The sequence below is a fragment of the Vipera berus genome (genome assembly GCF_964194415.1).
Source record: "Vipera berus genome assembly, chromosome: 2".
NCBI lineage: Eukaryota > Metazoa > Chordata > Lepidosauria > Squamata > Viperidae > Vipera > Vipera berus.
This window is the reverse complement of record NC_138203.1, coordinates 150,071,501-150,096,956: the sequence shown is the minus strand read 5'-3', so window position 1 is coordinate 150,096,956 and position 25,456 is coordinate 150,071,501. Positions and strand designations below refer to the sequence as shown.

At 40.7% G+C, this 25,456-nt stretch overlaps 1 protein-coding gene across 5 annotated transcripts in view; it reads left to right on the top strand.

The window, feature by feature from the left end:
* The window catches only part of ATF1 (activating transcription factor 1), a 51,182-nt gene that overhangs the window by 6,931 nt on the left and 18,795 nt on the right, over positions 1-25,456 (top strand). For 2 of the 5 annotated variants that reach the window (XM_081318793.1, XM_081318791.1), the window contains exons 2-6: positions 6,893-7,010; positions 10,840-10,962; positions 16,459-16,556; positions 23,613-23,734; positions 24,125-24,289. In XM_081318793.1, the coding sequence (XP_081174919.1) occupies positions 6,900-7,010; positions 10,840-10,962; positions 16,459-16,556; positions 23,613-23,734; positions 24,125-24,289 (619 nt within the window). In that variant the 5' untranslated portion in view covers positions 6,893-6,899. Of the gene's footprint in view, positions 1-4,716; positions 4,972-6,892; positions 7,054-10,839; positions 10,963-16,458; positions 16,557-23,612; positions 23,735-24,124; positions 24,290-25,456 lie in introns of those variants that run through there. The other 3 variants (XM_081318792.1, XM_081318794.1, XM_081318795.1) reach the window with 3 other exon arrangements.

The following is a 25,456-nucleotide window of genomic DNA, read 5'->3' as shown; positions in this document are numbered from 1 at the left end:
GTTGCTACATGGAACTTATTTAGGACCATATGACAGTATGATGGCCTTAGAAAGGATTCAAACCAAATTTCTAAATAGTATCTTCCAAGTTAACTGCTGGTTCCAAATGCAGTATTTTGACAGGAAGTAGGAGCCAGTAGATTTTCTGTATAAATATCTTAATACCGTAGTTAAAACTATGCAACAATCCCAGTGAACTGACCCATCTAATATTGTCAAACTACTACAAATCTTCCTGGGAAATAGTGATCCAAAAAAATTGGCTCAACCTTAGAGTCAGATCAAGCTATATTATTACTAAGACAAAAGATCTTAAAATAGTAGGTCAAACTGAAATTGCTGCTTTGTTTCCTAATATAAGCTAATAACTACATTATAGTCCCTAAACCAGCTTTTTACTTATCTCACAGTTCCCAAATCCAGGAGAGCCTTACCTTTAGCTCAGCGTAATGTTCTCTGCACAGCTGTCCTGGAAGGGAAATATAGGGAAACCCCCCCCACACACACACACACAAGCTGATAGTGCCCCTGTGACATGGGTACCATAGCTCATGTTTTTCTACACAGTATACTGCCAGTTCTGAGAACATTCGCCACCAGCTGATTACCCCTTTTTTACCTAAATGTCTGGGGCACTTTGATAATTTTTATTTGCTGTTAAACAAGGTAAGTTTATTTCTCAAAAGTAGCACATTTTTTGCTATATTATGCATAAGGTTTGCACACAAATGGATGCCAATAATTCTTGTTAAGATTAGGATTCTGTTGTTTTCTTGAATGTACTTCAAATGGTCGATGACTGAAATGAAGTTTCAGTTTGTCTTTCTATTGTTAATTGGATTGTTGTGACAATAATTGCAAGAATATTTACAGAATACTGGAGCATAATAGGCTAAGTGTGCATCTTATACCTCTGGAATGTAAAATATCTTTGTTACAAATAATAATTATGTAGTACCTTTAATTCATCAATATCTACTGCTGGAACTGTTTACATATGTAATGCGTAGTCTGTACCAAACTAAATTTCATGTACAGTACAGTACAGACTAATTTTACTGTCAGGTAGTAGTGGGTTTTTTTGTGTTTTTTTTTAGTTTGGTGGAAAAACGGAACGGCAGTTCCTTTTCTTACTAATTAAGGAAATAAATTTGATTCTTGTACTATGTGGCTCCAGTTAAAAACTTTGGCTCTTCTCAAATTGTTTACAACGAAAGACTTATATGAATATAAATAAAAATCATAATACATTTTTATAACTGCCATTTTATTTTTAGATGGCTAAATCCAAAGTTGAATCTTAATAGAAATGTTGTGGCACTATTTTCCCTATTCTTTTTTCTTGGCTCCTCTAACATGTCTTTCCTTGGATGAAAATATTTATTGAAAGATAGAATGTAAGACATAACATGATAATTACATTACTGAGTGCAGAATGTACTATGTTGCCTGGAGTCTGTTCTGATCTAATCTATGGTTCATCCTTTTATTGATAGTAAAGTGATACAAGGAATTAAAAATAAGATCATATGTTGTCATAGCTTTAACCTTCTAAAATATAAATCCAGCAATCTGTAGTATTCTATAATGATGCTAGTTTTTCATGTCACTTAAACTGTCTATCTCATTCTATAGAAGACTTTGATTTGGGTGATATCATTTCAAACTGTAAACTATACTAGTTTTTCAAAACCTTGTTTTACAAATACTGGTGGCAGCAGTAATTTAAAATTTGAATTTGCTGTTTATAATAAGGGCACATACATTGTTTTCAAATTGTTTAGGAAACCCGTCACATGTTTTTCCTGTGAAGGTATCTCCTTCCATTACCATTCTATTACATTAATGTGTTCTCTGGAATAAATTCATTATAAGTTCTTACTGAGTATTGGCCAGGCATGTTGTATCTCATTGTTAAATAGAGAATGGACTCTATAATATCATCAGTATTCTTTAGCTGCTGCACATTGAAATTGGAAATGATGGATCAGCTAATTTTCAGGAAAGCCAAGTCCACCTTGACTGAATCTCTTGTTTAGGATCACCAGACTGGAAAACTACAGAATTAGAAAAGTACAAGTGGTGCTGGCAGCAAAATATTGTAAATACAATGTGATCCTGCTTAGTGTACCTGTTGTACCTTCTTTCAAGATTCCCTGAAGTTATCCTCCATTGACACAGCCTTCTAACTTGCACATTGAATATAAGAGCTGAACCTCCAGGTTACTGTGGAGTCTCTAAACTGGAGAAAAAAGCAATAAGTAATATAGCAGAGTTTTGTACTTTTGACTACCTTGATTGAAAGCTCATGTTCATAAATCATTAATTACTGCAAGCACATCTTTTTTTTAATTGAATAGTTTTACAGTACATTTTATCTTTAACAATCCCCCCCTCCCTCCACCCACCCCTACCTAACCCTCCCTATCCCACCCCCCCATTCCCCCCCCCCGACTTCCCAGAGCTAAGTACAAGGTATAAAAACAATCATAAACATCCATATGCTAACAACAATAAACTATTACGTCTATCGCACTCTAGCTCAAATAAAATGACTACAAGCAATACTAATATTACATAAAAAAGAGAAAAAGAAAGAAAAAAAAAGAAAAGAAAACTTATTCAAATGCTAAGTGAAACTTTTTAGTCCCATATTTGTTCTGGATATAATCAATCCACTTTTTCCACTCCATAATATAACGTTCTTGCGAATGATCCTTCAAATAAGCCGAAATCTTTGCCATTTCCGCCAGGTCAGAAACTTTAAGAGTCCATTCTTCTATAGTCGGCAGTTCCTCCTTCTTCCAATATTGACCTATTAAGAGTCTTGCTGCTGTGATTAAATTCAACATCAACTTAATGTCCACAACAGTAGCGTCTGTAATTATACCCAATAAAAACAATTGCGGACAAAACTTTATCCTTTGCTTGAAGATCTTCTGCATATTCCACCAAATTTTTATCCAAAAAGCCTTAACCTTTTTGCAGGTCCACCATATATGAAAATACGTTGCATCTTCGCCACCACATCTCCAACATTTAGGTTGATAATTCGGATACATACTTGCAAGCTTTTTAGGATCTAAATGCCATCTATAAAACATTTTATAAAAGTTCTCTCTTAGGTTTTGGGCTTGCGTAAATTTTACGTTCCTCACCCAGATCTTTTCCCACGTGTCCATTGTAATAACTTCTTGAATATTCTGGGCCCATTTTATCATACAGTCTTTAACAAGTTCTGTTTCTGAGTCAATATCTATCAATGCAAGATAAATCCGTTTGATATGTGCTGGACCCTGGTTTCTAATTTGCTTTATCAAATTTTCATCAGTCATTGAGAAACCAATTTTCTGATCTTCTTTCCACCTGGCACGTAATTGACTATATTGAAACCAAGTTTGAACGATCTTCTCATCTCGCAAGAGATTGTAGGGCTTCAAACACCAGACGTTCCTTTCCAAGCTTAAGATCTCCTTATACGTAGTCACATCATGTTTGAAGCCAACATTTATGTTTTCTATTGCATGTTTCGGGATTGCCCACAACGGCATCTTGTAGTCTAGCTTATGTCTATACTTCTTCCAGACTCTCAACAATGCCTGTCTTAGAATATGCACTTTAAACACATTATCTACCTTCTTAACTGCAAGCACATCTTATGAAGACTTGATGTACATTAAGAAGACATGGAAATCAGCTCTTGATAGTCTATTTCAATCATATGTCTTGCATAGATATACAATAATTGTGCTGAATCATGTTGGAGAGCTGAAAGTGGCTTTTTTAAAAACACAATCTTATAGCTGATAGATTAAACAACTTACTCGTTATCATCCCTTATTCCCAATATTCTCTGAAAACCATTTTTAAATTGTAGTTCAGTGCCAATCAGGAAATAACATATTCACCTGGATCCTTTTTATGATTATGCATTCTTCTTTTTCATATATTCCATTTGTTTCTTCTTTCAACTTAAGGTTTTTTTCTACATATTTATCTTATCTGAGGAATTTTAGAGGCCTTTCTCCTAGGTTTTGTTTGTTTTTGCAGAGGAGGATATGTATACCTTTTTTGTAATGTTGCATAGCCTTGCAAATTTTCAAAGTATAAAAATTGGAAATAATATTGATGGAATGATTCTACTGTTGGAATAAAAAGTATTGTTCTGAAAAATAAGGGACTGGTATACAGTTAGCCATCACTTTATGTCCACTATCTGATATCAATTGAAGAATTTTGTGGTGGTTGTTGAGAATGGAATCTTCTGAGGGTTGACTTTTTATACTCAGCATACTTTCAAGACTAAGCTCCTGTGGTTGAATTCAGCAGGAAAAGATCAGTGAGTCACATTTCCATTGAAAATATTTTGTTTTCAGTTTGTCAGGCAAGTTTTTGCAACTGCTTGAATTATTTTGTAACATGCTTAGAGCTGGTAAATCAGCTTGAATGCTTTGGGGGTATCTTTATTTAAACACTGTATACCGTAGTGCAGGCAATAGTACTTAACTATGCTGCAGGTACAATACAGATGCAGAAAGTTCTAAAGCTTACATGTCAAACTCGCAACATATCGGAACTTTTCCCCCATTGCCGGCAATGGGGTGGGTGCGGTTTCTTCATGACGCATCCGGCCCGTGGGCCGGCAGTTTGACACCCCTGTTTTAAAGCATACAAAGATAAAAACTAACTTCTTTATTTTATTCCTTTTCCCTGGAGGAAACAAGAAAATAGCAATAGCAGTGCTTTACAGCCCTCTCTAAGCAGTTTACAGAGTCAGCCTATTGCCCCCAACAATCTGACCTCAGAAGGATGGAAGGCTGAGTCAACCTTGAACCACTCAGAATCGAACTCCTGGATTGAGCAGAGAGTTAGCCTGCACTACTGCATTCTAACCACTGCACTACTACGGCTCTCTTGAGTTTCCCATCCCGATTAGTGTCATTAAACAAGGACTACCTCTAATATCAAGTGGTAGGGATACTCAATATATTTTGGTACATACTCTGATATTTTTATAATATAAATAGTTTATGCATCCAGTGAAAATTATTAGAACATATATGAGAAAAAGTCAGTCCTGAACATCTGAACAATTAGGAATATCTAATTGTAACACTTTACAGTAAGAACCTATAAAATATTTTAAAAGAAACATTACCTTAAATTCTGGAAACTGGCCCATCTGGCTCAGTGGAAATGCATTACATATTTTGAAAGCCTAGAACAGGGCTTTTCAACCTTTTCACTCATTGTACCACTTTTAGGATATGGCAATATCCAAGTACCACCAGTCACCTAGCAAGGTATCAAAAACTTGATGACCCCCCCCCCAAAAAAGGAAAAAAGTGATGAAGTACAGGTAGTCCTCGACTTACAACAGTTCACTTAGTGACTGTTCAAAGTTACAATGGCACTGAAAAAGTGCCCCCCAAGCCACAGCCAAGCAAGACGCCTGCCTGCCCGGCGGCACTCTGTCCGAGGTTTTCATTGTGAGCATTTCTATTGAGGATTGTGAGTGTGGGGGGGGGTTGCTTGGTTTTTATTCCCCACACACACACACACACACAATCTGCTGGGTGGTTGCAGCAGGTTTTGGTCACTACATGACCCTGGGACACCGTGACCATCATAAATATGAATCAGTTGCCAAGCATCTGAATGTAAATCAGGAGACCCTGGAGATGCTGCAACATTCCAGCTGATCGGCGCTTCTGGGCTCAGCAGAAGCACCAGGATCAGTGCTGCTTTCCAGCTGATTTGTGCTTCTTCAGGGCTCAGCAGAAGCAGCAGGATCAGCGCCGAGCTCCAGCAGGAGCCTGGTGCTGATCCTGCTGCTTCCGCTGAACCTTGACAGCCCCAAAGAAGCGCCGATCAGCTGGAAAGCAGCACTGGCGCTTCCGCTGAGTCCTGACAGCCCTGCAGCTCCAGCCATCTCTTGCTCAGGCTTGTGCAGTGCTGTCACCGGTTCAGCTCATTCCCCTCCCCCGCCACCACTTTTCTAGGATGGTTGCGTATCACCTGCCAGGTGCCAATGTACCACAGGTGGTACCCGTACCATTGGTTGGAAAGCCCTGCCTAGAAAGTTATAGCAGCAGTGAAAGTGAAAGTTGAAAGTATATAATCCTATACTTTTTGTTCAGACGTACTGAGTGTAATGGATTTTATTCCCATTTAATATGTATAAGTTTATAGCTTTAAAGTACTTGTATTTCTGTAAGTTCCATTCGTTTCACTATGCAGTTCAGCCAAGTTCATATCCTTGAATCATCTATATTATTATTGACACCATTGTTCTGTACCAGCCTGCTACCGGCCTTGCAGAAAAGGCAACCCCTTTACAGACGGCAAGAGGCTGGAATACGTCTGCCAAATTTATTACAAAAACAAACAACACGAACCAAGATACCGGAGCTTTGAAACACTATCTGAGCGGTTGCTTTCAGCAAACCAGCCCTCCCCACACAAGTCCTTTATAAAGAGTTCAGGGCGTGGCTTCTCTCTCCCTCCTTCCGAGAAGCCCCATTGCCTTCCTCTGTTTACTCCTACTTGACTGCCTCCTGCGTCGGGCGTCCTTGAACAGGGCCAGCTGTGGGTCATCTTCATCCACGCTGTCAGGCTCACACAGCTGGGTCTCCACCAGGTGAGAGGGGCCTGGCTGGGGGCTCTGCGGAGCCTCAAAGCCATCATCAGCAAGTTCTTCAACACCCCCCTCCTCCCCCTCATCTGAGTCATCCGACCCAACTGCCGAACCCACAGGCTGACCCTGAATCACAACAACCATATCCTATTTATATTTCACAGTAAACATAGCTGAATATGTTAGATATACTTTGAAAAGGTATCAATTTCTTTTAACTAATTATGCATATTGTGTATCTTTGATATATTATAGATTGATTATGGAAGAGGTCCTCAAAACCAGTAATAACAATTCATCAACATCTCCACAAATAGCATCTTTACAAGGTACCACTCTACAGGAAGCTCAGCTTTCTCATGTTTCTCAACAGGTAAAAACAGCTAACTATGAGCAGACCCTTGAAGGAGTTTTAAGTAGGCTACTGCAGAGTTTTCCTTTCTAATGTTTCCTTTCTAAACAATTTCAATAAGTATGTATATGAACTCAAAGGGTCTTAGGTAATCATGTACTTCCAGAAGAAAACTCAGAATATATACAAATATATTATATTTGCACACCCCATAATATCTGAACACTTATTTTCTATTGAGTTTAGAAGGTCCATCTAGTTCCAGTCCATCTGAACTAGTTTAGCAGTGAAATGGAGAAATGGTTTTCTCTAGAGTATTGCTGAGTATACCCAATGCTTATAAAACCCAAGTTTTTAATTTAAAATATTTCTGAAAAGATGTCTTCAAATATCAGAATCATAAATATGCTAAACTTAAAAACTGAATTATAATTATTGTGATACTTGTTTAAAAATATTTGCTCCCAAGAAAGTATCTACTTCTTGCATAATGAAAAAAAGATAATTACATAGAATCATAGGGTCAGCAGGGACATTAAAGGCCTTCTAGTCCAACCTCCTGTTTAAACATGGTCACATCCATGTAGTTTTCTTGGCAACAGTACAGGTTTACCTTTATTCTCTTTTTCAACATTCTAATAAGATTTTCTTGCTCAAGTAATAACCAGGCCAGTCCTATTTCATTTTCTCAGATCAGCCAGAGTTGGCTAGTTGCTGCCATCTGTTGAGGCCTTCAGCAAATATATCAAGAGGAAAATAAAGAAGCATCACAAATAATGCAACACCAAGCACTGACATTACATTGTCTCCACTCCTTTTTATGGAGATTATTCATGTGCTTACGATATTTTGAATAGAGAGGTGCACTACTTACGGTAAATTTGCTCATTCTAAAATTAGTGTTATAGTGCCTGCTGCAAATTCTTTAAATTTAAGTAATTCTTCCCATGATAAAATTTAAACAGCAGCACAACAATTGTATCTGAGAAACCTAAGCAAGTGGTTGTATTTTTATCTTTTTAGAATTTTACTAGACTTATAATGCTAGCCTTATAATTTATGGATGGCTGTTAGTGATTTATATCTCTACCATGGATTAACAGGATTAAAACACCTAAAAAAATAGAGCCAGATTAAAAACAAACATTAAGATACATGAGTTGAACACAATAATAATAAAATGTTCTTATGCCAAGCAGCCATAAAAGCCCAGAAAATTGTATGCATATATCCTCCTAAAAGTTCAGTGACAGTATCTCAACCGATACAGTCTGTTATAGATTTGATGGAAATTATAACTCAGTATGGTAAGGTTTCTGGGTTTAAGGTGAATAGTAATAAGACTAAGATATTATCTAAGAATATATCTATGAGTGAAAGGGAAATGTTAAACTAAGGTTTTGAAATAGTAAAAAAGGTTAAGTATTTAGGAGTGTATATTGCAGCTTCAAATGTAAAATTATATAAGAATAATTATGAAACATTATGGTTGAAGGTACAAAGGGATTTAAATAATTGGAAAAAATTACAATTATCTTTATTGGGAAGAACCGCAGTTGTTAAAATGAATGTTCTGCCAAAGTTTCTCTTTTTGTTTCAAATGATACCTATATTGAAAAAGGATGCCAACCTTGATGAATGGCAGAAGGTTATTAATAAATTTATTTGGGCGGGGGAAAAACCAAGAGTTAAATTTAAGATTTTACAAGATGCTAGGGAAAGAGGGGGACTCAAGGCGCCGAATTTGAAACTGTATTATGATGCGGTGGCCTTGACATGGGTTAGCGATTGGCTTAATTTAACTAATAAGAGAATACTTCACCTTGAGGGTTGGGATTTGGTATATGGATGGCATGCATATTTGCTTTATGATAAGAAGGTGGATAGGGCTTTTAAATCTCATATTCTTAGAAGTGCCTTCTTGCGTGTCTGGAAAAAGTATTATTATAAGATAAATTATAAAATACCGATTTGGGGAATTCCTGGACACACGATAGAAGGCGTATCTATGGGAGTGAGTTTGGATATGTTTCCCTATAAGGAATTACTTAGATTGGAAGGGAATGATTGGCAACTTAAATCATTAGAGGAGTTAAGACAAGAAAACATGTTACTCTTGGTTTCAATATACTCAATTGAAAGCTAGGTGGAAGTTGGATCAGAAGGTTGGCATCACAATTACAGATGAAAATTTAGTAAAACAAATTAGAGATTTAAATCGTGCACATATAAAGAGGATATATAATGTTTTAATTGAATTGGACTCAGAAACAGAATTAGTTAAAGATTGTATGATAAAGTGGGCACAAAATATTCAGGAACCAATTCCGCTGGATACTTGGGAGGTAATTTGGGTTAGAAATGTTAAATTTACTCAGGCTCAAAATTTAAGAGAAAATTTTTATAAAATGTTTTATAGATGGCATCTGGACCCCAAAAAGTTGTCTAACATGTATCCTAACTTACAGTCTAAATGCTGGAGATGTGGTAGTTTAGAAGCCACCTATTTTCATATGTGGTGGACTTGCAGAAATATAAAAGCTTTTTGGGTTAAAATTTGGTGGAACATTCAAAAGATTTTTAAGAGAAAGATAAAGTTCTCTCCGCAATTGTTTTTATTGGGTATTGTTGTAGATTGTGATGTTAAAGAAACCAATTTGATGTTGAATTTGATAACAGCAGCACGGTTACTGGTGGGACAATACTGGAAGAAGGATAGTTTGCCTACTATAGAAGAATGGGTGTTTAAAGTTTCGAATCTTGCAGAAATGTCTAAGATTTCTGCTTATTTGAAGGATCATTCACAAGAAAGATATATTTCAGTTTGGAGGAGATGGATAGATTATATTCAGAATAAATATGGGACTAAAAAGTTCCATTTAGCTTATGAGTAGATTTTAGAGGGATATTGTTATTAATTTTAGTGTTAATACTTTGTATGTATCTATGTTAAAGGGGAGTTAAAGCACATTATGAATTTGGTTAATTTTATATTATGGATAATCTTTAGTTAGAATATGATTATTATAACTATAACCCTGTATTTAGCTGTGGGAAGTGGGGGGTGAAGGGGGGTGGTTTGGGGTGGGGGGGATTTGGAGATGTATTGTAAAATCTTGTTTTTGTAAAACTCTTTAATAAAAAAAAAGTTCAGTTGACTTTGATTGCTTTCTAAAACTCAAGAATGTGGGAACAAGTTGATTTTTTTGGTTTCCCTGTGTGTAATGCTTTTCATGAAGAGTTCTGCATGAGACTATGGATAAATGTTTGCTTGCTTTTTGAAACATAGAGTTTAAATAAGCTATTAGATTTAGTAAATGAGATTAGCAAATACTGAAACCTGGCAAAGATGACAACTGAAGACATCTGATGTACTCTTATATAAAGTACATATAGTTCTTAGAATACATCCTCAGAATTATATTTGTTTGACTGGGATTTTTTTCCAGTATTTCAGTGTGGACAGCCTGACCTAATGTTCAGTGAAGGTAGCTGCTAAATTGAAGGCAGATTCCACCTCCACCTCCTTGCTCTCTGCTCTCCACCCATCCATCTTTTTGGTTATCATATTGATATATTATTATCGTTATGTTCCTTTGTTATTGTTTATTTTATTGTTCTATTATTTTACTTCTGTTTGCATTCCTTTCCTTCCTTTTTATTATTAAGCCTCCTAGAATAGCCCGTGGTAAGATAGGTGGCAAATAAATTTAACAAATAAAATAAAAATAATAAACTACATTAAGCTCTGTTGTGTCTCAACTGAAATGTTATTTATGTATCAGTTTATTAACTCTACTTTCCATTTCATGATTGTGGATATGGATACTAACCTACTTATTTCTCTTAGATGTCTCTTAGAGGCCCAGCTCCACTAACAGTGGTACATCTGTCTGGAGATCAGGTCCAGGGAGTCATTCATACAGCTCAGACCTCCACTGTGATTCACTCCCCACAAGGACAATCAATACAGGTATATTGTTCATATCCATATGTAGTTTATTTTCAGTTTTTACTAAAGGTTTGTATTTATATATTTTAGCCTACCATTAAAAAAAAAGTTCCCCCTCAAGTCAAGCTTTAGTTCTGGTGAGTTTATGGACAAGTTCATGTAATTTTCTTGCAGCAGTAGAGAAATAAAACTTAAGTAGCAGAAGTCTATGCAATTAATTGATTGTTAATTGTATTATTTATAAAACTGAACATGTATTTATTGGTTGATTGGTTGGTTTATGACAATATAAGCTCAAATACTTTGGCCATCTAATGAGAAGTGAGCACTTACTAAAAAAGACCATAATGTTGGGAAAGTTTGAAGACAAAAGAAGAAGGGGAAAGCAGATAATGAGACCGCTAGATAGTGTCATTGATGGAGTGAACATGAATTTGGGCAAATTACAGGAGCCACTGAAGGACAGAGGAGTGCTAGCATTCTGTGGTCCATGGTATCATGAAGAGTTGGACATGAGTTAGTGACTGATCAACAGCAACATCTAATAAATTATCAAAGATGTGTAATGGTGGGTCAAACATATGTTGGAAATGTAATCATTCTGAAGGTATATTTTATCACCTTTGGTGGACATCTAAGAAAGTTAAGAGTTATTGGAATCAAATATGTACTTTAATCCAGAGAATTCTTTTTTAAAATGTACAATTGAAACCAGAGATTTTTCTTTTGTTTGATGGATAAGCATTGGGAGAAAAAACATCAGACTTTATTTTTATATGTGATAATTGCAGTGAGACTTGCACAGAGATGGAAAGACTTACAAATTCCCACAATGGAAGAATGGATAGTGAAGTTAATGGAACTGGCTGGTGAAATTAACCACCTTGATTAAAGAAAAGTCTTTGTCTAGCTTTGTTTCTATGTGAAACAACTTTTGGACTTTTTGCTGGAAACCAAAAAAATGCTATATTAATTTTGGGATTTGGTTGTATGAATTATTTATCATTATATAATGTGTATTATTGAATTTTATATCAAAAGATTAATATATTTTATATTTTTAATTGTATTGAATTTTTTTCTTTTTTATTCTCTTGCACATTCCCCTTTCCAATTTTTTGCCTTCTTAATTCCATAATATATATAAACTATTTTGTAGAAATTTTATAAAATATATTTAATAGAATGAAACCGAAACTGGTTTACAAGTGGAATTAAAAATTACAGCTTACAAAAAGGCGATGGAAGAAATGGATTTAGAAATGAAGGATGATAATTCAAAAATTGGGGAAAAAATACTAATAACCTACCAGATGAGTGATCTGGACTATTTTCTTATATTGAATTTACAAGAGGGGTTTGCTGAAGTACAAAGGGAGCTTGATAAAGGAATTTTGAGAGAAAAGGAGAGCATGAGAAAACAGGTGCTAGAACTTTCTTTGAAGAATTTAAAGACTTTGCAGAAAGAAGAAGGAATACATACTTGATTTGTTTGACCAAAATTAATGGCTTCTTCATTAGGACTGGATGACAATGGTTATTTTTGATAATATTTTAATTGTTTTTTGAGTAGGCCTAAATTTTAATTATTTGAAGAGAGAAAATAGGAATTTGTTTAAAGGGTAAAGGAAAGATTCAGATTGGGTGTAATAGATACACTTTGTAATATTAATGTTATTCCTGATAACCCTTACTGGATGCTTGCTGTTTAATAGGGAGAGATGAGTTTATAGAGATAAGTTTAAAGAAACTGTGATAAGATATGGAATGAAGAGATCTTTGCTTTTACTTTAACAGATAAGGATAAGTCCTTAATGTTGTTATACTTGCTGGGGTTGAAAGGGGGGGTTCTTTTTATCTTTTATGCACTTTTTATTTTTAATACATTTCTTTAATATATGATTGTATACATTTTATTTCCCCTTCATGGATTACTGCCTTGTCGTGGCGAAGGGGCTTGTGTAATTCAATGAAGCTATGAGCTATGCCGTGCAGGGCCACCCAAGACGGAAAGGTCATAGCAGAGAGTTCTGACAAAACGTGATCCACTGGAGAAGGAAATGGCAACCCACTCCAGTATCTTTGCCATGAAAACCCTATGGACAGTACCAAAAGGCAAAACGATATGACGCTGGAAGATGAGCCCCTCAGGTCAGAAGGCGTCCAATATGCTACTGGGGAAGAGCAGAGGGCTAGTACTAGTAGCGCCAGAAAGAATGAAGTGACTGGGCCAAAGCCGAAAGGACGCTCAGCTGTGGATATGTCTGGTGGTGAAAGGAAAGTCCGATGCTGTAAAGATTTTTTCTCCATAGGAACCTGGAATGTAAGATCCATGAATCAAGGCAAGCTGGACGTGGTCAAACAAGAGATGACAAGACTGAACATTGACATCTTAGGTATCAGCGAACTAAAATGGACAGGAATGGGTGAATTTAATTCAGATGACCATCAGGTATACTACTGCGGGCAAGAATCCCTCAGAAGAAATGGAGTAGCCTTCATAGTCAATAAAAGAGTAGGAAAAGCAATACTGGGATACAATCCTCAAAATGACAGAATGATCTCAGTTCGAATCCAAGGCAAACCATTCAATATCACAGTAGTCCAAGTCTATGCCCCAACCACCGGTGCTGAAGAGGATGAAATTGACCGGTTCTATGACGCCCTACAGCACCTTATAGAACTAACACCAAAAAATGATGTCCTTATCATCATGGGGGATTGGAATGCTAAAGTAGGAAGCCAAAAGATAACCGGAATAACAGGCAAGTTTGGCCTTGGAGTACAAAATGAAGCAGGGCACAGGCTGATAGAATTTTGTCAAGAGAATACGATGGTCATAGCAAACACTCTTTTCCAACAACCCAAGAGACGGCTCTACACATGGACATCACCAGATGGTCAACATAGAAATCAGATTGACTATATGCTCTGCAGCCAAAGATGGAGAAGCTCTATACAGTCAGTAAAAACAAGACCAGGAGCTGACTGTGGCTCAGACCATGAGCTTCTTGTTGCAAAGTTTAGGCTTAAACTGAAGAAAGTAGGGAAAAGCACCAGGCCAGTCAGGTATGAATTAAATCATATCCCCGTTGAATATACAGTAGAGGTGACAAATAGATTTAAGGAATTAGATCTGATAGACAGAGTGCCTGAAGAACTATGGACAGAGGTTCGCAACATTGTACAAGAGGTAGCAACCAAAACCATCCCAAAGAAAAAGAAATGCAAGAAAGCAAAATGGCTGTCTGAGGAAGCTTTGCAAATAGCTGAGGAAAGGAGGGAAGCAAAAGGCAAGGGAGAAAAAGAAAGATATGCCCAATTGAATGCAGAATTCCAGAGAATAGCTAGAAGAGATAAGAATGCCTTCTTAAATGAACAGTGCAAAGAAATAGAAGAAAACAATAGAATAGGGAGGACCAGAGATCTTTTCAAGAAAATTGGAGAGATGAAGGGAACGTTCAATGCAAAAATGGGCATGATAAAGGACCAAAATGGCAGGGACCTAACAGAGGCAGAAGAGATTAAGAAGAGATGGCAAAATTACACAGAAGAACTATACAAGAATGAGCTTAACGTCCCTGATAATCACAATGAGGTGGTCACTGACCTCGAGCCAGACATCCTAGAATGTGAAGTGAAGTGGGCCTTAGAAAAGCTGAGCAACAACAAAGCTAGTGGAGGTGACAGTATTCCAGCTGAGCTATTCAAAATCTTAAAAGACGCAGTAAAAGTGCTACACTCAATTTGCCAGCAAATTTGGAAAACTCAACAGTGGCCACAGGATTGGAAAAGATCAGTTTACATTCCAATTCCAAAGAAAGGCAGTGCCAAAGAATGTTCAAACTATCGCACCATTGCACTCATTTCTCATGCTAGTAAAGTTATGCTTAAAATCCTACAAGCTAGACTCCAGCAGTATGTGGATCGAGAACTACCAGAAGTACAGGCAGGATTTCGAAGAGGCAGAGGAACTAGAGATCAAATAGCCAACATACGCTGGATCATGGAGAAAGCTAGAGAGTTCCAGAAAAACATCTACTTCTGCTTCATTGACTATGCTAAAGCCTTTGATTGTGTGGATCATAACAAACTGTGGCAAGTTCTTAAAGAGATGGGAGTACCAGAACATCTTATTTGTCTCTTGAGAAACCTATATGCAGGCCAAGAAGCAACAGTGAGAACTGGACACGGAACCACTGATTGGTTCCAAATTGGGAAAGGAGTCCGGCAAGGCTGTATACTGTCGCCTTGCCTATTTAACTTATATGCAGAGCACATCATGAGAAAGGCAGGGCTAGATGAATCAAAATTTGGAATTAAGATTGCTGGAAGAAATATCAACAACCTAAGATATGCAGATGATACCACTCTAATGGCAGAAAGTGAAGAGGAACTGAAGAGTCTCTTGTTGCGAGTGAAGAAGGAGAGTGCAAAAGTTGGGTTGAAACTAAACATTAAGAAAACCAAGATCATGGCATCCGGCCCTCTCAATTCCTGGCAAATAGATGGGGAAGAAATGGAAGTAGTGACAGATTTTATTTTCCTGGGCTCCAAGATCACTGCAGATGGGGACTGTAGTCAAGAAATTAAAAGACGCTTGCTCCTCGGGAGGAAAGCCATGGCAAATCTAGACAGCACACTAAAAAGCAGAGACATCACCCTGTCAACAAAAGTGCGTATAGTCAAGGCTATGGTCTTCCCAGTTGCAATGTATGGCAGTGAAAGTTGGACCATAAGAAAGGCTGAGCGCCAAAGAATTGAGGCCTTTGAACTCTGGTGCTGGAGAAGACTCCTGCGAGTCCCTTGGACTGCAAGGCGATCAAACCGGTCAGTCCTAGAGGAGATCAACCCTGACTGCTCTTTAGAAGGCCAGATCCTGAAGCTAAAACTCAAATACTTTGGCCACCTAATGAGGAGGAAGGACTCACTGGAGAAGAGCCTAATGCTGGGAAAGATTGAGGGCAATAGAAGAAGGGGACGACAGAGAATGAGGTGGCTGGATGGAGTCACTGAAGCAGTAGGCGTGAGCTTAAATGGACTCCAGAAGATGGCAGAGGACAGGAAAGCCTGGAGGAACATTGTCCATAGGGTCGCGATGGGTCGGACACGACTTCGCAACTAACAACAACAACAACATTTTATTTGTATATTATAATAGTTAATAATTGTATTTGTGTTAATGCTAACACTATATTGCAATATAACTGTATTTTTAAGTCACGTTTGTTTGTTTGATCAGCATGGAACAGGTCCAAAGGAATCTTTTAACTATGGATCTGCACATAAAGTGACTGGAGTCCATAAATATTTTACAGTCCATATTCTAGTTTAAATAACAGATGACACCTCCTTTGAATAAATTTTATTTACCCTTAGTATAGAATATTTTTTTCTGAAAATTGTTGAAAGGCTGCTGTCATTTTAAAAATCTTAATGGTTATACTTGGCATAGATGAAAGCTGCATCATATTGTCTCATATAACATTCAACAAAATGAAAGTTTATTTCCTTCAGGTGTCATTATCAGAGAATGAGGATTCACAAGATTCTTCGGATAGCATGGACTCTTCCCAGAAAGCAAGAGGTCTCTTAGCACGCCGTCCATCTTATAGGTCTGTATTTTATACCAAAATATAATTTCTTCTCAGATCTGTACTAGAATTATTACGGAAAATAATATTTCATGGCAAACTTGGATTAGTTGAAGAAAATGGAAGACTACCAATTCTTTTGGCCTCATCTATATTAGCCAAATATAGATGAGATTAGTGGAACGCGGTGGCTCAGTGGGTTAGGACGCTGAGCTTGTCGATCAGAAGGTCGGCAGTTTGGCGGGTCGAATCCCGAGTGCCGCGTAACAGAGTGAGCGCCTGTTACTCGTCCCAGCTTCTGCCAACCTAGCAGTTCGAAAGCACGTAAAACTGCAAGTAGAAAAATAGGGACCACTACGGTGGGAAGGTAACAGCGTTCCATGCGCCTTTGGCGTCTAGTCATGCCGGCCACATGACCACAGAGACGTCTTCGGACAAGCGCTGGCTCTTCGGCTTTGAAACGGAGATGAGCACCGGCCCCTAGAGTTGGAAACGACTAGCACGCATGTGCGGGGGAATCTTTACCTTTACCTTATATTAGCCAAATGGCAAAAAAAGTGGTCAAGGACATAGTTTTAAAATCATTTTTGGAATGGATAAATTCCCTAAGTGCAAAAGACTGATTAGATAATGTCTAATTTTTTTTTAAAAAAAGCCTCTCAACGGAAATAACCAATCAGTGCTTTTTTAAAGTATGGTCTAAGAACGCCTAGGGATCCCTGTTTTTATGGCTCCACAAAATCAATTATTTGCCAGATATTGAATTTATTTGCAAAAATTTAAAAACGTAAATTTTTAAAATTCTTCTAAGAGGTCCTGAAAGTAAAAAAAAAAAAAGAAAGGATACATTGTTTTAAATGAATCTACCAGGTCACTTATTTCTGACAGTTGCTTCCTTATTAAGTTGCTCAATGATTTGATTTTAAAAAATCTTGGCCAACATTCTGTAGGCATTTTTAATTCTTGCAGTTTTACAGTCCTAAATATAACAAAAATTCTGTGTTGTGGTTCTTTCCACATTTTTCAGAGAGGAGTAACTGCTGGTGACAAAATAAATAAACTTCTAATGTTTCTTAACTGCATGCATATTAGTATTATAAAAGAGCATAAGAACATCAAACCAAATAACCATCAAACCAACTAAATTACCATTTTAATAGTAGTTTTTAAATTTGTACAGTCTTAGCAGCATTAACAACACTTTTTGTTCCCTGCTTCTAGAAAGGCTGAGAAGAGTTTTTTAAAAAGCAGTCCAATCACAGGATGTAAGAATAGCCCAGTTGCAGTGTTGGGAATAGTCATAAAACTCAATATAGCATTTTTCTTTCAGAGTTTCAACAAAAATTTCTAAGACATTGTTTTGTTTCATGTTCAGAACATTTAACTATTTTGAGGTTAGAACATTCCCAGGTGACAGTGTTTTGTACAAGTCTAGATTGTAGTACTTCCTGATGAAAAAGTCCCTGAAGAGATAGGAGATGAGTTATTCTGCACAAATAATCTTTGCTCTGCATTAGGGAAATCTAATAGGTGCCATTCTGAGTACTGAACATTGCAAGCCTGTCATCTCCCCACGGGCCCGAACACCGGCGGGGGCAGTGGCGATGGGGCGCCTCTAACCCGCCCCCGAGCCGCTGCAACTGCTGCAGCCATCCAGAGTGGGGCCGGTGCCTCCACCCTCGGCTCCCTATTATGCCTCCCTGGCCAACAGCGACGCCAGGGATGATCAGGAAAGACCCCGCGGATCAAATGGATCAGCTAGGCGGCGGAAGAGGCAGCCGCAGCAACCGCCCTGAGCGGGGTCGGAGTCGTTGCCCTGCTTCGACCTCCTGGCCTGCTCCTGAACAACGGCGGCATCTCCCTGGGATCAAGGAGATGCCGCAGACCGGCTATGCGGACCCAATCGACCACCACCGAGGGGCCTTTGACAGCGGCGCTGAACTTCTCCAGGCCCCGGTCACCCAATCTCACCGAAAACCCCTCGACGGCAGCACCACTAGATGCGGCGTGGCGTCCACGGCCCGCACCCTAGGTGCCGACGGTATCTCCGTGCCGATCAACACCCCTAAAGACGCCAGGATGCAGCTGACCGTTGGAGATGACGGCGGCTAGACCACCGAGGCCATCAACATCTGGCCTCCTCCAGCTCCGAACCCCCCTGCCCTCCCTCGCCCCACAGGACATGATGGGCCTGGGTGCAAGCCACGGTGGCAGAGTGGCCTGTCCTACACCTGCAGCCCCATAGAGGTGAGAGCTCTATGGGGTATGCTTCACCCAGAGTGGGTCCTGGACCACCCCCAGAAGCAGAATCACAACCCATCGTGAGAGGATGGGGAGTGGCCTGCTTCTGGGGTTCACCCAACCAAGTGGCAGTGGCTGGGTGACGGTCCAGATACCCACCTACCCGACTAGACCCTCCTTCTAATGCTCCACCCAGGGGACCGCCTTCCCAATGCTCCCCAATGCTCCCTATGCGTCTTCAATATTCTTGCATAGATCTACTCGCCCTCAGGAGTTCCCCCCTCTCCTGGGTTCGTCCTGCCTTCAATACATCAAACCTCGATGACGGGCCCGACCATTGGGCCTCTGAGAGATGGCCAGGCAGGGTCAGGGGCCTCCATCACAATACCAACAAGAGGCCCCTGGTTAAGTTTCTTGTTAAGTTTTTTGTCGGGTTAGGGAGGGGGGCGGGAAAAGAGTATGGCTGCTCGGGGAAGGCAGACCTTCCGGGTGCCATAACGCAGGCCAGGCTTACGACCATTCGTGATGGTGAGAAACGAGGACCAGTCGCCGACAATAACCGATGGCGTACTGACGAACATCCTATTCCCAGGATGGTGGGGAACGGCAGAAGGTGCACAAACAGAGGGCCGTATCGTCACCGGGAGTGTCATCTCCGCTCTGTACAAGCGGTGAGACGCTCCGACCCTCTGTACTTCCCCGGAGGTCCCGGGAGCGAAGGTGTGCAGCCTCCCATGCTAAGGCTGGTCTACCTGAATGCCAGGTCCGTAGCTAACAAGGCACACCTTGTTCGTGACCTAGTGGAGAGCGAGCACGCGGACCTGGCTTGCATCACGGAAACCTGGCTGGGCCAAGAGGGTGGTGTCCCTCTGGTTGACCTCTGCCCGCCAGGTTTCCAGGTGCTGCACCAGCCTCGGGCCCATGGGAGGGGCGGGGGAGTGGCAGTTATCATCAGGGAATCCCTTAGCCCGCGAGAGATCACCGTCCCTCAGATGGTCGGGTGTGAGTCTCTCCTACTGAGATACGGCCCGGGGGCGCAGTTGGGCCTGCTGCTGGCATACCTACCACCTAATCGTGCAGCGGCAGCCCTGCCCGAGCTACTCGATGTCCTCTCAGGGTTGGTGGTTGAATTCCCAAGACTCATGGTCTTGGGCGACTTTAACCTACCGTCCCTGGGAGGATCGTCCGATCTGGCTCGGGAGTTCATGGCTTCCATGGCGGCCATGGACCTGTCGCAAATAATTTCTGGACCGACTCATGAGAGAGGCCACACCCCAGACTTGGTGTTCTTGTCTGGACGGTGGCGCGATGATATCGGTGGGGGTGCCATGACTATTATGCCCCTGTCATGGACCGATCATCACCTCGTGCGGCTAGACTTCCCCTTTGCCACCCCCCGCCGTGGGTGCGCGGTGCCAACCAGATGGTACCGCCCTAGGCGCCTAATGGACCCTGATAGGTTCCAGGCAGCGCTTGGGGACGCACATGCACTCCCTGCTCACAGCTCGGCGGATGCCTTAGTGGAAGCCTGGGAGAAGGCAGCCACGGAGGCTCTGGACCGAGTTGTACCCTTGCGGCCTCTGACCCGGCGCAGATCCCAGCGAGCCCCATGGTTCACCGCGGAGCTCCGGGAAATGAAGCGTCGGAGACGGGGCCTAGAGAGCCGTTGGAGATCCAGTCGATCCGAATCCGACCGATTGCGATTAAGAATCCTCACCAGGTCTTATCTCGCTGCGATAAGGGTGGCAAAATCCAACTACTTTTCCACCCTCATCGTGTCCGCAGATAATCGCCCGGCTGCCTTGTTCAGGGTGACTCGCTCCCTACTGAACCAAGAGGTGAGGGAGGAACCCTTGCAGGGTCGAGCCGAGGAATTCGGTCAATATCTGCTGGATAAAATTGCTCGGATCCGAAACGGCCTGGACTCCAACTGGGCTGAGTTGGAAGAACAAGGCATGGACAGTCTTGTCGACGTCATCTGGGAGGAATTTGATCCTGTGACTCCTAAGGAAGTGGACAGGATTATGAGGAGGTTGAGCTCCTCCACATGCTTACTGGACCCGTGCCCTTCCTGGCTGGCATATGCAGCTCGAGAGGGGACACGAGGCTGGTTCCTGGCGGTCATCTCCGCTTCTCTGAGTGAGGGTCACTTCCCCACCGCCTTGAAGGAGGCGGTGGTGAGGCCTCTCCTCAAGAAGCCCACCTTGGACCCATCCTCATTGAATAACTTTCGTCCAGTCTCCAATCTTCGCTTCCTTGCGAAGGTTGTTGAGAGCGTGGTGGCGCACCAACTCCCTCAGATCCTGGATGAAGCGGTTTATCTAGACCCGTACCAATCGGGCTTCAGGCCGGGCTACAGCACGGAGACGGCATTGGTCACTCTGATAAATGATCTCTGGAGAGCCCGGGACAGGGGCCATTCCTCTGTCCTAGTCTTATTAGACCTCTCGGCGGCTTTCGATACCATCGACCATGGTATCTTGCTGCGACGCCTCAGGGGACTGGGAGTGGGAGGCACGGTTCTGCGTTGGTTCTCCTCCTTTCTCCAGGGTCGCTCGCAGTCGGTGTTGGCAGGGGGACAGAGGTCGACCCCGAGGCCTCTCGCTTGCGGAGTCCCTCAGGGGTCGGTCCTCTCGCCTCTCCTGTTCAACATCTACATGAAACCGCTGGGCGAGATCATTCGCAGCTTTGGAGTAGGGTACCATCAGTATGCTGATGACACCCAGCTTTTCATCTCAACTCCAAACAACATCAGTGATGCCCTCGACGTGATGTCTCGCTGCCTGAAAGCGGTCCGGGAATGGATGGGGAGGAACAGGCTTCAACTGAACCCGGAGAAGACTGAATGGCTGTACGTACCAGCAAGCCAGGATACTCAGAACATCCCATCCCTTAACATCGGGGACAAGTTACTACCCCCTGTTGATAGGGCCCGCAACCTGGGTGTCCTCCTTGACTCGCAGCTCTCCCTGGAAGATCACATAGGAGCTGTGACCAAGGGGGCCTTCTCCCGGGTTCGACTAGTTCGCCAATTACGGCCTTATCTGGACCTGGATGCCTTACGTACAGTCACCCATGCTCTTGTGACCTCTCGCCTAGACTACTGTAACGCTCTCTACTTGGGGCTGCCCTTGAGATCCACTCGGAAGCTTCAACTGGTGCAAAGTGCAGCGGCACGGACACTCTTGGGAGCCTCCCGATACTCCCATATCACACCTCTCCTCCGTGCACTGCACTGGCTTCCAGTTGCCTTCCGTGTGAAGTTCAAGGTGCTAACAATGACTTACAAAGCCCTACATGGCATGGGTCCGGACTACCTACGGGAGCACCTTCTGCCAATGTCAGCACCCCACCGTCCTGTGCGCTCCCACAGAGAGGGCCTCCTCCGGGTGCCACCGCTCAAAGAATGTCGGCTGGTGGCCCCCAGGGGGAGGGCATTCTCAGTGGGTGCGCCAGCCCTCTGGAACAGCTTACCAACCGAAATCCGGATGGCCCCCGACCTCCGCACCTTCCGGCGCGAATTAAAAACTTATCTGTTCCAGCAGTCCGGCCTGGCCTGAATAGATATTTATAGCTCTAATCTGGGGTCCCAGTTTGTATTTTACTATTGTTTGTTTTCACTATTGTTCATTCTGTATGCCTACCTTATTCTGTACACCGCCCCGAGTCCCTCGGGAGAAGGGCGGTTTATAAAAACAAACAAATAAATAAATAAATAAAATAAATTTCTCTAGAACTTTTCCTAAACATCAATTTTAGACATAGTGCATTATGGAGTTAGATTTTATTTCCGTGGCTTCACCATTTATACCGAAGCCTCTGAGAAAGTCATACCAAGACTCTGACTTAGATATTTCAAAAAGGAAAAAAACCAAGACTGCTATTCTTCATGTTCCATTTTCCATTTCTAAATCTTGTTTTGAGTAGGTATTTGTGATTGAAAGCAAATAAACAGATAATAAAAAGAGAGTGGAGTTGACTCAGCCTTCCGTCCTTCCGAGATTGGTAAAATGAGGACCCAGATTGTTAGGGGCAATATGCTGATTCTCTAAACCGCTTAGAGCAGGCTGTAAAGCACTGTGAAGCGATACATAGGTTTAAGTGCTATTGCTGTTCCTATTGGTTAAAGATCCTGTATTTTCTGGAGCTAACAGCCACAGATTACCCATTTCTTTTGTGTCTATAACCTGAATTTGAGAGAGTCAGTGTAGTGAAGTAAATTGTTACATGTGTTTCAAGAAAACCCGACTTCTGTGTCCACTGGGTGAGTTTTGGCAAGCCCTTCTCTCTCTTGAGTTTTACCTGGCTCAGGACTATTGTGAGGATAAACTTAGGCAAGCCATGGTTTATCTTTTAAATTCTGTGAGAAAAGATGGGATGTATGCAACAACAGCACCATATAGCAGTATCTCACAACTTCCAAGTTAGCCTGTGAGCTTGTGCAAGAACTTCAGTCTGCTTCTAAAGCTGTTTGGACTTTCCTGGCTATCTGATAGGATATTTTAGTCATGGAATCTAGATTTTAATACTGCTTCCCAAGCAAACGCTAACTGTCTTTTATAAAATATGCACCTTCAATCTTTTTATTACATTTATTATACCCTTCTATAACATATTCAAAAATATGCATCACTAGCAAACGATCATTTTAATGAAAAGTTTTTAGTTTTATAGGGCTACACAATATTGGACTCTGCTTCTCTTGAATTTGAAAAAAGCCAAACTGTGCCTAAAATTATACATATTGTAATAATCAGTGTAATAATAATGTAGCGATTTATTCAACTTTTTTCTTCCAGCAGTATACATCTGATACATTGTGTTGCTTTTTTATAGAAAAATTTTGAACGACCTTTCTTCTGAAGACACAAGGGATAGGAAAGGAGATGAGTCAAATGCTGCTGTCACTTCAGTGCCTGTCACTGCACCTGTTTATCAGACCAGCACTGGTCAATATAGTATGTATTAATTAATAAACGTCTACACTGTGTATGTTGCTAGCACCCATGATTCTAATTCAGAATTGCAATCCCTTCCAAAATTATTTATTATCAGGAAAATGCAATAATTTTGGAAATGTTTTTAATTCAATAATTAAAAATCATATTTTTCTCATAGTAAATGTTTATTCAGTCAAAATATTTAATCGAACAAGCCAGCATTGAGAAAACGGAGGAACATTTTTAAATTGTCAATTGAAGTTTACTTAATACTTATTTTTAGGCAAGAGACTGTATTCAATGGAATATTCCTGAGGGACTGCCCAAAAGAAAACCAATCTTGCTTATTGTTTATCTTATACTGTGCACTATTCAGCATCATCCCTTTTGTTCTGTCTTGTTTTGAAGTTGCCATTGCCCCAAATGGACCATTACAGTTGAGCAGTCCAAATGCGGAGAGTGTGCAGGGCTTACAGACGTTTGCAAATGCTACTGGGACTCCACTATTACAGTATGTGCAGACATCTGATGGCCAGCAGTTACTTGTACCAAGTAATCAGGTAGTGGTGCAAAGTAAGTATCCACTTTAAATACAGGTAGTTCTTGACTTACAACAGTTCATTTAGTGATCATTCAAAGTTACAATGGCATTACAAATGTGACTTATCATTTATCACAGTTACAACCTTTCTAGCATCGCCGTGATCATGTGATCAAAATTCAGATGCTTGGCAACTGGTTCATACTTATGACTATTGCTGTTTCCCAAAGTCATATGATCCATCTTTTGTGTCCTTCTGACAAGCAAAGACATATTCACTCAACAATCAGGTTACTAATTTATCAGCTGTAGTGATTCACTTAACAACTGTGGCAAGAAAGGTTGTAAAATGGGGCAAAACTAACTTAACAAATGAAAACTAACTTAACAAATGAAATGTTGGGCTCAGTTTTGCTCCTAAATCAAGGACTACCTGTAATTCAAACGAATAATCTCTGAAAGCTAACTGCGTTAACCAATCACTCTCTCTCAGTCTAACCTACCTCACAGGGTTGTTGTTGGGAAAATAAGAGGTGGAAGGGCGGGACATTAATAAATAAATATTAGTACCAGTTCATTAAAAGTCCATTTATAGCAAGGTTGTTGAATTTTCAATATACCTAAGGCTTTGGTGCAATTCCCAAATTCCTTCTTTAATTTATTAGTGGAAATTGATCATAATATTTAGCCTTGGCGACTAAGATGTACTCCTACAGCGAAAGAAGGGCGACCCGTGGTGGATATTATTTTTCCAGTTGCTCTGGGAAAGGGCTTAGAATTGTTGTGATGCTACTTGTCTATAGGGATTTAGCTCTTTTCCCAATTTTGGCTCTCCTTTGTTCCAACTCTGCTAGCCATCCTGGCCAGGACTATGCATGTTAGCTGTTGTTGTTGTTTTTCCCTTTGCCTTTTCTTTGATCACCTGAAAGTAGGGTTGATAGGAAAGGGTTAAATCCTCCCTCTGATGAAGGAAAAGCCTCCCTTCAATTTTTCTGAGAGAATTTTTTCTTTTGGCTTCAAGTAGACTGGGGAAAAAAGCAGCAGCAGCAATAATAGAAGAGAATGTCACAGAGGTTAAATAAAATGGACTTCCTATTGATAAGCACAGTAATTGTGTGCTGCGTCTTTAAGGTTCTTTTTTTCCTTCCAAGAAGAGCTCCAGCAGTGTGGGAACTGCACCAAGGCAACAGAGACCATTG